At 37.3% G+C, this 16022-nt stretch overlaps 1 protein-coding gene across 5 annotated transcripts in view; it reads left to right on the plus strand.

The window, feature by feature from the left end:
* The window catches only part of POTEI (POTE ankyrin domain family member I), a 51957-nt gene that overhangs the window by 16719 nt on the left and 19216 nt on the right, over positions 1–16022 (plus strand). For all 5 annotated transcript variants that reach the window (XR_008501104.2, XM_054478357.2, XM_054478358.2 and 2 more), the window contains 4 exons: positions 2345–2415; positions 3854–3898; positions 4938–5104; positions 11082–11152. Coding sequence is in view for 4 of the 5 variants with exons in the window: in XM_054478357.2 (XP_054334332.1) it covers positions 2345–2415; positions 3854–3898; positions 4938–5104; positions 11082–11152 (354 nt within the window). In the remaining variant the exon portion in view is untranslated. The remainder of the gene's footprint in view (positions 1–2344; positions 2416–3853; positions 3899–4937; positions 5105–11081; positions 11153–16022) is intronic.

Genomic DNA, 16022 nt, shown 5'->3' on the forward strand with positions numbered 1-16022 from the left:
CCTGCAACCAAACAGAATCCCTTTAGCAGGGCATTTTTGTGTTCTTCCTTTAAACAAAGCAACATATAAATAATGAAAAGAAGTAAGAGAAAGAGTGTTTTTTGTATGGGATAATATTTAACATAAACTTGAGAGTGAGTACCAGGATTATACTTAGAATTTATGGACTGGATGGGAAGACTGGATAGAAATCTAAAGATTGCTGACTCAAACACAATGTGGTTTCTTTGCTTTATTGTCACAGCTCTGAATTCACAACTATTAGTTAAATTCATATGCACTATAACTTTAGAAAGCACCTTCCCAAACCAAGTATTAAGTGATTTATTGTAATTTCTCTGACTTATTATAGAATTGACTTTCCAAGCGTTCATGAGAATTATTGAGAATTTCCTGCATAGTATCATCTCAGCTGTGTCCACATGAGCTATCTGTCACCTTGTCTTAATGAATAATGGTTCACTAGGAATATTGGTTTTGGCATTAAAATGATCTATATCTAAATGCAGATAGGATCAGGGACCACTGTTGAATATTAATGTCCAGGCATCTTAAAATTACACATAAGGCTTTCCTAATCTGACTTCTGCTCCACTGTCCATCTTGAGCCCTTTTCCCTGTGTGCCCTTTCTCTGGCATTACTGAGCTGCTGGTATTGCCCTACTCACTCATCCTTCTATTGTAGGCAAATACTTTCACTCTTTCGGGCCTCGCTCCTGCTCTTGCTGCTGCGTGGCATGCTGTCACCCTTTCCTGCCCTCTACCCATTTTCATCTGGCTAGCCCCAATATTTAAGTCTCTGCTTGGGCATGTTTTCTAGAAAAGCCATCCCTGACATGATTTATTTTCATTCTTTTTAAACCCTAATTCCTAGCATGTATTTAGCAGGACTCAATAAGAAATTTCTGAGTAAAATGTGAGTAAGATGATGCGCAAGACTGTCCTCTGCAGTTTTGGAGCAGAGGGGACAGACATGTGGAGGAATAATGTACAGTTCAGGTGGCAAAGGTGCAGTAGAAAAATCAGTGAAGTACCAAGGCAGCCTCAAGGAAGGAGGTACCTGTTTATCTGGGGAAAGCCATGCAGAATCAAGGAAGACTTTCTCATAGCATTGTTTTAAAAGATAAAAATAAGGCCAAGTGTGGTGGCTCACACCTGTAATCCCAGCATTTTGGGAGGCTGGAGCAGGCAGATCACAAGGTCAAAAGATCAGGACCATCCTGGCCAATGGTGAAACCCCATCTCCACTAAAAACACGAAAATTAGCTGGGCACGATGGTGCATGCCTGTAATCTCAGCTTCTCGGGAGACTGAGACAGAAGAATTGCTTGAACCAGGGAGTCGGAGGTTGCAGTGAGCTGAGATTGCACCACTGCACTCCAGCCTGGTGACAGAGCAAGACCCCAGCTCAAAAAAAAAAAAAAAAAAGAAAAGAAAAATGAAAATAAATACGTCAGAATAGTGGAGGGAAACATTTTAGATATTAGGAAGACGTACACTAATAAAAGTGTCAGTAGTAATTTTGGAAATCATTTATAAGGTACTATTGTTGCAGAAAACAGGAGGCAGGAGAGACCCAGTGGGTGAAACAGGAGGATTTCATTTAGGTGCGCACCAGCTCAGTGGATTTGTATCTGCAAGCTGAGCCCTGAACAAAGACGGGGCTTGGCTTATGTAGGCAAGCTTACAGAAGCAGAACAAAGGCAGTTAATCATCTAGTGACAGTTTTGCAACCTCAGCATAGCTTATGACCTTGCAGCTGCATTGAAGGGCAACAGGAACTTGCAAATAATATGCATTTGTAAAAATAGCTCTGAGTAAATGCTGAGGGGAAGGGGAGACAGTAAAGGAATTTGTTTTCTTAACCTTGTTCTGGGATGTCTGGAGCCCATACATGTGGGCTCCGGCTTCTCAGGCAGGGTCACCATGACCTTTCCTGGGCCCTGCTTGTTACTATCCTTAGAGTCAGAGTAGCTAAGTGCAGGAAAACTTGTTTCTCTTTAAAACTAAATTTCCTTTTCTTTACATTTACTGCTTCACTATTAGGAAGTGGAGAACAACATACTGTGTTACCTTATATGTTTCTACTGTATTTTAAAGTTGTGTTTCTGGTGGTTTTGTTCATTTATGTTGGGTGGATGAATTTGTGAGTGAATGACATCAGGTGTCTCCTCTAGTGGTTTGTTGAAGTTTTGGAGAATTATCTCCTAAGTAACTATTTCATGAAAATCTGAACACTCAATTTATGAAATAAAAAGTTGTCTTAAATCTATTTTTATAAAGGCAATAGTTTTTAACTGTTCTAAGTGGTTCATTTTAACTTAATATATGGATTTCTCAACAGAACAAGACTTAAAGCAGACATCAGAGGAAGAGTTGCAAAGACTCAAAGGCAGTGAAGATAGCCAGCCAGAGGCATGGAAAATTTTAAATTTAAATTTTTGATTTAATGTTGTTTTCTTTGCTTTAATAATATTAGATAGTCCAAATGATATTACCTTTCAGACTAGGTTTTGAGAATCAATAGATTCTTTTTTTTAAGAATTTTTAAATAGATTCTTAAAATTTATTTTAATAAATTCAGCAATCTCATTAACAGAAGAATAGATTCCAATTTAACATTTGATATTTAACATAACCACTATAAAATTTAAAATACTCTTATTTTATAATATTCTTATTTAAAATATTCTCATCTGCCTTTTTTATTAGCTTATAGCTAATCTTTCCTTTTGGAATAGTGGCAAAAACAAATTTCAGAACTTTGTTTGTTCTTTTATTTTTACAACATCCTAACATGATAAAGAAGGTAACATCAATTATTGGATTATATTATTAAGAAATAGAATTATGAACAATGTAACTCTGATGGTCCCTGAGCTGGATTCATGGTTAAAGAGTAATCATGGCCAGTGATTGAAAATCTGCAGTTTTGTATTGTCAGTCACTGATACCAAGGTTAAAGATATATTCTGCCTTGTGGTGACTGATACCAAGGTTAAAGATATATTCTGCCTTGTGGTCTCTCATTGACCTCAGCGTTTCTGTTCAGGGAGGGAACCAGGTCATAAAAGCAACCCAGCTGCCTATTACAAGAATCATATCTTGCAGAATGGAACCTTTAGTGTTAGTGCACAAACACAATAACATTCTAATTTATTTCAGTTGCAGAAAATTAGTACATATTATTAAAAAATTTTTATCCACTGTAATTAGTACACATTAGAATACATTAGAACTGGACTTAAGCAGATAATCTAGATACATAACACTATCATTTTACAGTATATAATTTCAATTAAAATTTGAGAATTTGTATCTCTTTCTGTTTGGTGTTGATTTCGGCTCCTAATAATTTAAAGGGTGCCTACAATCCAGTTAGGAATCTTTTAGAAAAACACTTCAGTGCACTGTAGGGGCTCACTAGTTAGGGTTTTGTGAGGTAAACTCTTTTCAAGTGAGGAAGATTTTGCAACACTACAAATCATCTGCTGATTCATTTTTGGTAGATTTAACACAGAACAAATTAAGTTTAGTCCAAACAAATGGTGACCAAGTTAAGTTTGCTGTTTCACGTTTTTCTTCTTCCTTGGGTTAAGGTGAATTATTTTTCACATGTTATTCAGAAGCCAGTGATATGGCAGTAGCTAAACATAGATTAAAAAGTTAATTCTTAATTTTAATTATTATTTATTTATTTTAACAGTTAAATTTTAATTTTAATTATTTTCTAATTTTTCATTGTCCATACTTGATTACTTAAGAATAAAATTTTTTTAAAACATGCGCTCCAAAAGAGGAGACGTCACAGAAATACAACAAGCAAATTAACCTTCTTTTTTTGCATCTGCAGAAAATGTCTCAAGAACCAGAAATAAATAAGGATGGTGATAGAGAGGTATACTTTCATATTCAAATGTTTGTGTTGAATTAGATTTTTACATTATGTTGTTTAACAAAGTGCAGTAAGTGTAAGCATACATGATCCTATCATGTAAGTAGCATAAATCATCAGTGAAAAAGTTAATATTTAACTCAGAAAGAATTCTGTACATTGAGTTTTCAAGAGATACAAACCCTAGAGATATTCTTTGATTACTATGGAACAATCCTGAATGGTGCCGTAAAATGCTAGGTAATGCCACTTTGGGAGCTTTGGACCAATCATTTTATCTTTCTTGGTTTTAGTCTGATTATCAATAGATAATGTGGCTAAAGAAGATAGCTTCTTATTCTGTGTATCTTCCAGCTAGAAAATTGTATGGCTATTGAATGTGAAATCTGGGGAGCATCTCATTTTCTGGAATTCCATGCTTGCACCTCAGCAGTTTCACTCTGCTCCTTGTGTTGTGGCAAACTTTGGTTCCCATTTTCAGTGAGCACCATCATGTTTTTGATATCCCAGGAACCAAATGAAAAAAGAATGCTCAAAGGCAGTGGGGGAGAAGAATATCTTAGTGCAGAAAAGGGCAAACTTACTTTCTATTCCTGAAGCCGCACTGTGTGTCATCCTCTAAATCTGACTGTTTAATGTAAAATCTAGGTGGTAAAGATGGAAGAAGACACATTTTGCATTTTTGTCTTTGTATTTGTGTGTTCCCACGAGTCAAATGGGGTAAATACATATATAAGATTCTGAAGAGTGATTGAGAATAAAAGCACAAAATGAAGGAGGGCCCTTTTTGAATTTTGGAAAATTCTGTTTTATTCATTGAAACAGAAATGAAGCAAACTTTACAAAAATTTCTGTGATATATTAATGATATGATAATTACATCTTAAGGTTATATGGTAATATTTCTGTATATATGATCAAATTTAAGTGTAAAATATTTTTAATGATGAAAATAATGACAAACTGAGTCAATTGATAGAATCAATTAAAAAGGTTCTTTTTATTCAATAAAGTGATAACCATCCTTAATATCCCACTCAAGGTTGAAGAAGAAATGAAGAAGCATGAAAGTAATAATGTGGGATTACTAGAAAACCTGACTAATGGTGTCACTGCTGGCAATGGTGATGATGGATTAATTCCTCAAAGGAAAAGCAGAGCACCTGAAAACCAGCAATTTCCTGACACTGAAAGTGAAGAGTATCACAGGTAAGCCTATGGCAACATTGAACAGGAGATAACTATGTGCTGTCAAACTAACCCTAATTTGGGCTAATATTCATGATGAACAAATTTTATAGTTTTACCAGGATATTCAGCCTTGCTTGTTAATCAGAAAAATGAAAATCAGCAAACAATGAGTTACCATTTTCTCCAGTCATTAATTTATTTGAAAAATAACCAGTATTGGCGAATGTGAGGGAAAAGGCATTTTCTTTTCTTTTTAGTGAACTTTTCTTTTAGCTTCAGGGGTACATGTGCAGGGTTATTATATCGGTAAAGTGTATCATGAAGATTTGGACTGCAGATTATTTCATCAGCCACATAATAAGAAAAACACCCAAAGGTAGTTTTTTGGTCATCTGCCTCCTGCCACACTCCACCTTCAAGTAGACCCCGGTGTCTGTTATTCTCCTTTTTGTGTCCATGGATTCTCATTGTTTAGTTCCCACTAATGAGTAAGAATATGTGGCATTTGATTTTCTGTTCCTGCATTAGTTTGCTTAGGATAATGGCCTCCAGCTCCATCTGTGTTGCTGCAAAAGAAATGGTTTCATTGTAAAAGACATTTCATACACTGCTGGTAAATACATTTTGAACATTAATTTAGTAGCATATTCACAAACACATGTATAACAATAAGGATATATAATATATGTAAAGGATATTTGTATAGATTTGTTACATATATACTTATGTATAAGGACATTTATTACAGCATTATTATATCAAAAAGATGGATCCTTATCAATAGGAAATTATCCTTATCAAAAGTAAATCCTTACCAATATGAAATAGCTCAATTTTCATACCCAGAAATTAATGTAGTATGCAACCATTTTTTACAAGTGAGGTTAGATCTAGAGTATACTGATTATTTCACAATTTAAGTGTATTTAAAGCATTAGTGATAACACATCTTAAGATAATTTTGTCAGAATTCTTGTAATATCTGCTGTGTTGCAAATGGAAGCCACATGCTACATTGACGCTGTACCTTGTTAGCAACAAGATTGCTAGTTATTAAATTTTTGTTGTCAGTGCCTGAGTGCTGAAATATTGGACCCTCAATCTGAATATTGCCAAGGGATTGTATATGGGGATCTATATTTAATATAAACATTTGAGTATATTGGGTAAAACTTTTATTAAAATATATCAAAGGATCTTTTATCTGCTAAACCAGGAGTTGGCCAACTTTTTCTGCAAAGAGCCAGTTAGTAAATATTTTAGGCTTTGTGGATTATATAAATTAATTTTTTTTTGAGACAGGGTCCCTGTTTCCTAGGCTGGAGTGCAGTTGTGTGATCATGGCTCACTGCAGCCTCGACTTTCTGGGCTCTAGTGATCCTCCCACCTCAGCCTCTCTACTAGTTGGGACCACACATGTACAACATCACACCTAGCTAATTGACACTATGGACTGTAAAGTGAATAAGCATGGCTGTGTTCCAAAATACTTGACTTACAAAAACAGGCAGTGGGCTGGGTTTGGCCCACAGGTGCTTATTTGCTGACCTTTGTGCTAAAAGGAAGGTGCTGCAAATGAAGTGACTCTTATTTGTAAAAGTGCCCTGCATGTGTGAAATTATCCTTCCTTTGAGAAAAGGATATATTTCAGTATTCATCTCACTATATTTTTCCACAGTGACTTCATATAATTTTTAAAATTTCATTTATAAAATAAGATTATTGTCTGCATTTCTCCCACTTTATTCCTGTTAGTGTAAGAACTCAGTATTTTACTGTGATCAATTTCTTTGTATATATTTGATGAGTATCAGCCGTCCTAGAATTGGCTGATTTTATCAAGCAAGAAATACTCTCCTTGAAACTTTTAGTATTTCTTGGTCTTTATGTATAAACATGAACAAAATGATAATCAGCTTACGTGTAATCTAGAAATGTTCAAGGCGACTTTTAGTTCTATAGTTTTAAGAATTTAACACCTTGGTCTGGCATTTTTAATGCCACATGTGTATAATTTTTATAACCTTTAAAATATATAATTGTTATATAAAATTTGAAAACTACACCTGTTATATAAAATTTGAAACTATTTGTCTATTACTTTTCCTTGACTGTGGAAGAAAATTACAACGTTCTCAGTCATGACTCCTAAGTATGTTGTCCTTAAAAGAACTGTCTACACTCACGAACTCAAATTTTCTTTTCATTCACTCTTAATCTCACACCAGCGTCTTCAATTTCAGCAGTCCTCCAGAGTTGTTTTTCCTCAAGATTATCACTATTTTTTTTCTGTAAATAAATCTATGCATTTTTTCTTACACCTCATTTAATCTGTCAGCAATATTTGAGCCAATGGAGGGCATCTCCTCCCTAACGGCATCTTCACTTGGCTTTCAGGACCTCACTCCCTCAGGCTTTTCCTCCTGCCTTTCTAGTCCGTTCATCATGGTCTGTTTTGCTTGCTGCTCCTCATCTTTCTCCTTTTGGACATTGCTGTTTCCCAGGGCTCAGTCCTCAATCTGCTTTCTCCTTTTTATTTTTCTTTTTTTGAGACAGAGTTTGACTCTGTCCCCCAGGCTGGAGTTCAGTATTGTGATCTTGGCTCACTGCAACTTCTGCCTCCTGGGTTGGGTTTAAGCAATTCTCCTGCCTCAGCCTTCTGAGTAGCTGGCATTACAGGTATGTGCCACCATGCCTGGCTAATTTTTATATTTTTAGTAGAGACAGGTTTCCCCATGTTGGCCAGGCTGGTCTCAAGCTCCTGACCTCAGGTGATCTGTCTGCCTTGGCCTCACAAAATGTTGGGATTACAGGTGTGAGCCACTGCACCCGGCCCCTCATGACTTTTTCTATTGTGTATATGCTAGTGATTTCCAAATGTATGTCTCCAGCTCAGATCTCTGTCCTTAATTCCAGATTTGTATATCAGCCTGCCTACTTGACATCTCTATTTGGTTATTTATTGGGTATCACACACTTGTCAGATCCAAAATTGGGCTACTGATGTACTTCCTGAAATCTACACCTCATGTAGTCTTTCCTACTTTGGTTAAGGGCAACTCTTCCAGTTGCTCTGCCAAAAATGTGTGTGTCATTCTTGACTCATCTCTCTCTCTCTGACACCTCACATCTAATCTCTCAGTAAATCTTGTCAGGTCTACCTGAAGAATGTGTCCAGAAGCCAGTCATATCTTGTACATCTGAGCCACCTTCATCTGTAGTCTAGATGAGTGTCATAGACTGGGAATTGATCGTCCTGGCTTTTGAAAACTTCCCTTTTCATCCATTCTTAACTCAGTGGATGTATTTAAAACATAAGTCAAATTGTGTCATTCCCCTGCCCCAGCCTTTCTGATTGTCCCCCATTTCACTCTGAGTATGGTCAAAGTTCCTCCTGATTATCTCCCTTGCTCTGCTTCAGCCACACTGAATTCTTGCCATCCCATATCTACCCCTAGTGCTTAAAGACTCCAGACACACCTCTGTGCTTGGCAGTTCCCTGTGTTTGGAATGCTTTTCCCCCAGATATCCTCCTAGCTTGCTGTTTCCATTCCTTCAGTTCTTTATTTAAAACTCCCTTTCTGAGAAGAAGAAGACAAAGGGTAAAAAGAAACTCATTAAGGAACATCCACTTTCTGAGGAAGAACTGTGTACTACCCAGACGCATCATGCTTAAGATGCAATTGGGAGCATACAAGGAATGCTCTCTAAGGTAATCAAGGCAAGGTTCAATGAAACAAAGTGATTTATCGTCTCTAACTTCAAACCTATTTGTATCTTGACATCAACGCTGTTAACCTTATGTCATCGTTTCTTAGGGTCTTTGATATACAATTAAAAGGTTTTTTGTATTAGAAAAAAAAAACCCTTTCTCAGCAGGGACTTTTCTGGGCATCCCAACTTTCCCACCACCCTCCCCATCAAACACATAAACATTTCATTTTCCTGCTTTAGTTTTTCTCCTCTAACATACTGTATATTTTGCCTTATCTGTCTGTTGTTATTGTGTGTTTATCTCACTCTCATGAATAGGGTTTTTATTTTTCACTACCATATCCTCACTGCTTAGAAAAAGGCTTAGCATATTGGATGTAGCTACCTAATAAAAACTTATTAAATAAGTGAATGGAGTTTATCCTGGATACATTGTTTGATTGATTCTCACTTTAAAAATGTTTGACATGGATCGGGCGTGGTGGCTCACACCTGTAATCACAGCACTTTGGGAGGCTGAGGCAGGCGGATCACGAGGTCAGGAGATCGAGACCAACCTGACTAACACGGTGAAACCCCGTCTCTACTAAAAATACAAAAAAATTAGCCGGCTGTGGCAGTGTGCACCTGTAGTCCCAGCTGCTGGGGAGGCTGAGGCAGGAGAATGGCATGAACCTGGGAGGTGGAGCTTGCAGTGAACCGAGATCATGCCACTGCACTCCAGCCTGAGTGACAGAGCAAGACTCCATCTGAAAAAAAAAAAAAAGTTTGACATGGTTCATTCTAACAGTTTTGCCTAGTAATTGTATGCATTTTTAAAATTGTTTTGGCTCTTTGTAATAAGCTACATTCTTTATATTAATTTTTTTATTTAGGGAGAAAAGCCCAATATTGTGGTTATTCACTATTTATTCTTTTACTAGTAATCATAATTGTAATTATGGTAAACTGAGTCAGAGGAATTGCAAACTTTACTGGTATTTTATTTTATTTTATTTTTTTGAGATGGAGTCTCGCTGTATCGCCCAGGCTGGAGTGCAGTGGTGCAATCTCAGTTAATTGCAACCTGGGTTCATGCATTTTTCCTGCCTCAGCCTCCCAAGGAGCTGGCCCTTGCATAAGGTGGCCACACAGATTTTTGAAGCATTCCATATTTTGCACAGTCACTGGAAGGTCATTTGACTGTTTGCTGAGTAGCTTTAAGGAAACAGTGTGAATCAAAGCAAAATGGGTGCCACCAAAACATTGAAATTGTGATTTGTGCTATAAAAATAGTCATGTAAGGTGGTCTGTGAGATGACACCAGAGCCAAATAACGTGTGGGGTGTTATGTACAAAATATATTGTTAGTATGTATGTTAAAAATTGAAGAATGTCAACTTGCAACTTCATGGAACCTAAAAAAAAAAATAAAAGTAGGGTTTTGGTCTCCCATGTCAGCTGGAGATGAACATGTATATAAAGCATCATCATAACAAACATCTGCTGGCTGAGAGTTTGAGTCTGTAGAGAAGGGTCATTAGTCCAAGTCAGGTCTTAACATCCATTGGTTTTTCTGCCCTTGGTGTGATCAACTCCATAATAGTGGACAATCACATTATCTACTTTAATGAGATATTTATGAAAAAATTTATTTACAAACTATGACATAGTTGAGATGCCGTGTATTATAAGCCATAAAGAGTAGGACAACTAAGAAGCAAAATTAGGACTTAATAACATTTCCTGAAAACTACAACATTTGCATATTAGAACCTATGAACAAAATACGCTTTGGGTTTTATTTGGGATTCCAAGATAATTTCAGTCATAAAGTTTAGGAACAGATTATTCCATTGTTTTACTATTTCTCTGAGCATTTAAAAATATGTTATCTTGTTAAATTATTATAACAACCTGGTAAAATAAGGCAGCATAGTCCTCACTTTGTAGAAGAAGACATGGAGCCTAAGAGAAGCAGCTTGTCCAAGAGCAAATAGCTGTTCATTATGGAGCTAGGACTTATGCAGAGTTGGGACACTTTCTATTATGTCAGGTTAATGCAAGTTAATTTACTGGGTCAAAGTGCCCTCAATTTATGAGTATTTCATCTTACTTTTTTTCTTCTTTAATTAGAAGCTTCATGAGAAGTTTGTAGAACATATGCATAAGTGGATGGGATAATACTGTTAAGTTCTGATATTCTGATATTGTTTGAAATACTCTAAGAATTTTACATTTGGTAAGTTTCCAGATCAGTATTTTAAAACAGTAATTTTATTTGTTACATTTTTATACATAGAATTTGCGAATTACTTTCTGACTACAAAGAAAAACAGATTCCAAAATACTCTTCTGAAAACAGCAACCCAGGTAAGACTTGTGATAGTGAATTACTTTAGTCAGTTGTCCACAACCTTTTTGGCACCAGGGACCGGTTTTGTGGAAGACAGTCTTTCCATGGGCTAGGGGAAGGTGGGGATGGTTTCAAGATTATTCAGTCACATTACATTTATTGTGCTACTTTATATTATTATTACATTGTAATATATAATGAAATAATTATACAACTTACCATAATGTAGAATCAGTGGAAGCTCTGAGCTTGTTTCCCTGCAACTAGATGGTCCCTTCCGGGGGCAAAGGGAGACGGTGACAGATCATCAGGCATTAGATTTTCATACAAAGCACACAACCTAGATCCCTCGGATGGGCAGTTCACAACAGGGTTCATGCTCCAATGAGTATCTAATGCTCTCACTGATCTGACTGGAGGCAGAGTACAGGCTGTAATATGAGCCATGGGGAGTGGCTGTAAATACAGATGAAGCTTCCCTGGCTTGCCTGCTGCGCACCTCCTCCTGTGTTGCATGGTTCCTAACAGACCATGGACTGGTACCAGTCTGTATCCTGGGAGTTGTGGACCCCTGCTCTGGGAGGTCCTACCATAGATTAAAAAAGTAAAAGTAAGGAATTTTTGATCACTAAATAACAGTGAAGCACAGGTCATGTTTTACATATGCTTGTGCCAACAAGGTCTCACTATTACTGACTTCATTCCTCCTAATTTGAAGTTGAAAGAGATACATTTACTATGTTGGAACAAGATGTGTTCTTCCACCGGCTGGTTAATTGTCATGATAACAGTAATTTTGTTAGAAAAAGTGCTCTGCTACCATTTGCCAAAAGATTGTCATAATGTAGAATTTGCCCAATGCAAGGGTCAGCAGATTATAATAAAAGTATAAAAATGTTTCACAGTAACAGAAATGCTAGTATGCTACCTGGATGTGGACACCTAATACATGGTACAATCCAAACTGTATGGGGACACCTTTAATTTAGCTACCTATTTATCAAAGAGCTTCTGTAAGTTAGGTTTTATAAGTTGCAGGAGACAAAGATGGAATAGATGTAGTTTTAATCTTTAAGGTGCTCATGACAGAACTGTCTCTATTTCATTTCTGTGCTTTTTCAACAGAATTTACAAAGAAAACATTCGTATTTATATTTTCACTTGTCCACTTAACAAATAACTGTCAAATGTCTTTTTGATACTAAGCATTTTTTCTAAGGCTACAGAACACAAAAACACAGACAGGAGCTTGTTATTATTATCATTGTCATTTTTATTATTTTGCTGCTTTATTCAGTGCTTACTGTATGCTAAATGCCCACTGGAATCTTATAATTATGATTTATTATATGTGATACTGATTATGTGCCAGACATATGTGATGAGGAATGAAAGCTTTAGAAAGAAAGGAGGTAGGATTTAAGGTAAGCATGCAGAGTAAGAAGAATTTTTCAGGGAAAGAAGCAGAAGAATGACATTTGGCAGAAGGAACATGTAGTGAGATTGTGTGTTTGCCAGAAGGAACATGTAATGAGATTGCCTGTTTGGGAGGAAGAGCAGCAAGTGCAAAAGACAAGATGCTTGAGTGAACTTTGCAGGGTTTCTGAGCAGCTCACTTTTGCTAGTACCAAAAGTGTGAGATACGAGAGGTTGGGAATGAGGTGAATACTTAGCTAAGGCAAGTTTATGATAGACTTTTTAATACTATAGAAATGAGTAGGTCTTATCCTGTGTGCCATGGGAAATTTACCAGGTAGAATGCTTTGGACTGCAAATACTAGATGAGCAGTGGCTAAAACAGTAGGAACCAGAGTTGTTTTGTTTGTTCAGTGATATCCTAGGGATCCCACTTTTCCCTCTTTCAGCTGTCATGTTGGCAGTGTTTTATTCATGTCTCCTTTCGTTGTTGGCTAATCTGCAGCAGCCCCAAACATCTTGTTCTCACAACACAACATCGCAAGGGCTGCTTTTCTTCACATGTGTCTTTTAAACAGGGAGGAAACTTAGAAGCATGCAAGGGGCTTCCTGTAACATTTCATTGGCTGTGTCACAGTGCCTGCTTGTTCCCAAACCAGGCACTGGGAAGGCAAATACATGATTAGCTTAGAATAAACATTTCTCTTTCTGAGGCTGAGGAGGGGGATTGGAATAATAAATATCCCAATAGACTTGTGTTTCTTCTGCAAGAAAGAATAAGGAATGGCTATTGGTAGGGAGCCAACATTGTGTGCCGCAGGGGCCCATTGGAGAAATTTGTGCAGGGGAGTCACAAGATTAAATTTGGGTATTAAGGCATTCTGGTTATGGTGTAAAATGGGTTAGCAAGCTTTTTCTGTAAAGGACCAGGTGGGAAATATTTTAGACTATGTGGTCTCTGTCGTGTCTACTTAACCCTGCTGTTGTCTGCTGTTGTAGTGTGAAAGCCACCGCGATTATATGTAAGCAAACAGGCATGACTGAGCTCCTATAAAACTTTATTTACAAAGCCGTAAGGCAGGTTGGATTTGGCCTGTGGCCTATAGTTTGCTGGGATTGATGGAAGGTAACCATGTAAAGAAACCAGGAGACAAAGGAAGCTTTTGCAGTAGTCAGCTATAGTTTCCATGTCACACATCCTTGGACTAGTATCAATGTGTATTATAAGGTTTTCACCCATCCTTGGTGAAATAAATAACGTTAGGAATCTCAGTTACTCATTTTAATATGTTAGCCTTCGTTATGCCTTTTTCATTTGTTTTGCTGAATTCTTTTCATGTAAGAAATAATGTTAATAGTTGACAGTTTTCTTTTAAATAAAAGCCATTTTGTAAATGTTTATGTTCCCAGTGGCAGTGGGAATATAAAACAGAGGCAGAAGAGAGGTATCGTCAATATGATTTAGTGATAATTGAATGAGAAGGGCTTGGGAGACAGACAGAAATCTCAGATGATGTACAGGTTTCCGGGTTGTACACTAGTATTTAACCTGGACGTGAGGAAGGAGTAGGAAATTTTCTGGTGAATACAGAAGAGCAAAGAGAAGCAGGTCAGCAGGAATGACTAATGTTTTTCTATGCATGTTTCATGGAATATTCGTGTAGGATATTTTGAGTAGGTAATTGGGTAATCAGCATTTATAACTTGCATCCTACTGGTTTGACTCTCAGTAATAAGACTTGTCAAAGATCCAAGAATCTGAAAGTGGATGATAAATGTCCATGTGTATCACCATCCGTGACCGAAAGTCAGCATCCACAGAACACAGAATTGGGACAGATGAACTTCATAGATAAAGATGAATATTGGTGTTGTTCCTCTTAGGGAATGATACTCTCCATGACCTGTGTGAGTCACAGCTGCCAGAAAAGAAAGAGCAAGGAGCATATGAAGGCAGCACAGCAAATTCAGTCCTTGAGTGCCCTGCTTGGCTTCATGTCATAGTTCTGACTTCTAAAAAATCATTTTCTGCAAAATGTGCTTTGTGTTTTTCCCTCTTGCCACCTGCAGCCAAACAGAATCCCTTTATCAGGGCATTTTTGTGTTCTTCCTTTAAACAAAGCAACATATAAATAATGAAAAGAAGTAAGAGAAAGAGTGTTTTTTGTATGGGATAATATTTAACATAAACTTGAGAGTGAGTACCAGGATTATACTTAGAATTTATGGACTGGATGGGAAGACTGGATAGAAATCTAAAGATTGCTGACTCAAACACAATGTGGTTTCTTTGCTTTATTGTCACAGCTCTGAATTCACAACTATTAGTTAAATTCATATGCACTATAACTTTACAAAGCATCTTCCCAAACCAAATATTTACTGATTTATTATAATTTGTATGACTTCATTATAGAATTGACTTTCCAAGTGTTCATGAGAATTGTTGAGAATTTGCTACTTAGTGTCATCTCAGCTGTGTCCACATGAGCTGTCACCTTGTCTTAATGAATAATGGTTCACTAGGAATATTGGTTTTGGCATTAAAATGGTCTATATCTAAATGCAGATAGGATCAGGGACCACTGTTGAACATTAATGTCCAAGCATCTTAAAATTACACATAAGGCTTTCCTAATCTGACTTCTGCCCCACTCTCCATCTTTAGCCCTTTTCCCTGTGTGCCCTTTCTCTGGCATTACTGAGCTGCTGGTAATGCCCTACTCACTCATACTTCTATTGTAGGCAAATACTTTCACTCTTTCAGGCCTCGCTCCTGCTCTTGCTGCTGCATGGCATGCTGTCACCCTTTCCTGCCCTCTACCCATTTTAATCTGGCTAGCCTCAATATTTAAGTCTCTGCTTGGGCAGGTGTTCTAGAAAAGCCATCCCTGACATGTTTTATTTTCATTCTTTTTAGACCCTAACACCTAATGTGTATTTAGCAGGACTCAATAAAAAATTTCTGAATAAAACAAAGACTGTTTTTACAAAGATGATGTGCAAGACTCTCCCCTGCAGTCTTGGAGCAGAGGGGACAGACATGTGGAGGAATAATGTACAGTTTAGGTGGTAAAGATGCAGTAGAGAAATCAGTAAAGTACTAACGCAGCCTCAAGGAAGGAGGTACCTGTTTATTTGGGGAAAGACATGCAGAATCACGGAAGACTTCACATAGCATTGTTTCAGAAGATGAAAATAAGGCCGAGTGTGGTGGCTCACACCTGTGATCCCAGCACTTTTGGAGGGGATCACGAGGTCAGGAGATCGAGACCATCCTGTCCAATGGTGAAACCCCATCTCTACTAAAAATACAAAAATTAGCTGGGTGTGGTGGTGCTTGCCTGTAATCACAGCTACTCAGGAGACTGAGGCAGGAGAATCACTTGAACCAGGGAGGCGGAGGTTGCAGTGAGCTGATTGCGCCACTGCATTCCAGCCTGGTGACAGAGCAAGACCCTGGCTCAGAAA

The sequence above is a fragment of the Pongo pygmaeus genome, chromosome 11 (assembly GCF_028885625.2).
Source record: "Pongo pygmaeus isolate AG05252 chromosome 11, NHGRI_mPonPyg2-v2.0_pri, whole genome shotgun sequence".
Classification (NCBI taxonomy): Eukaryota; Metazoa; Chordata; class Mammalia; order Primates; family Hominidae; genus Pongo; species Pongo pygmaeus.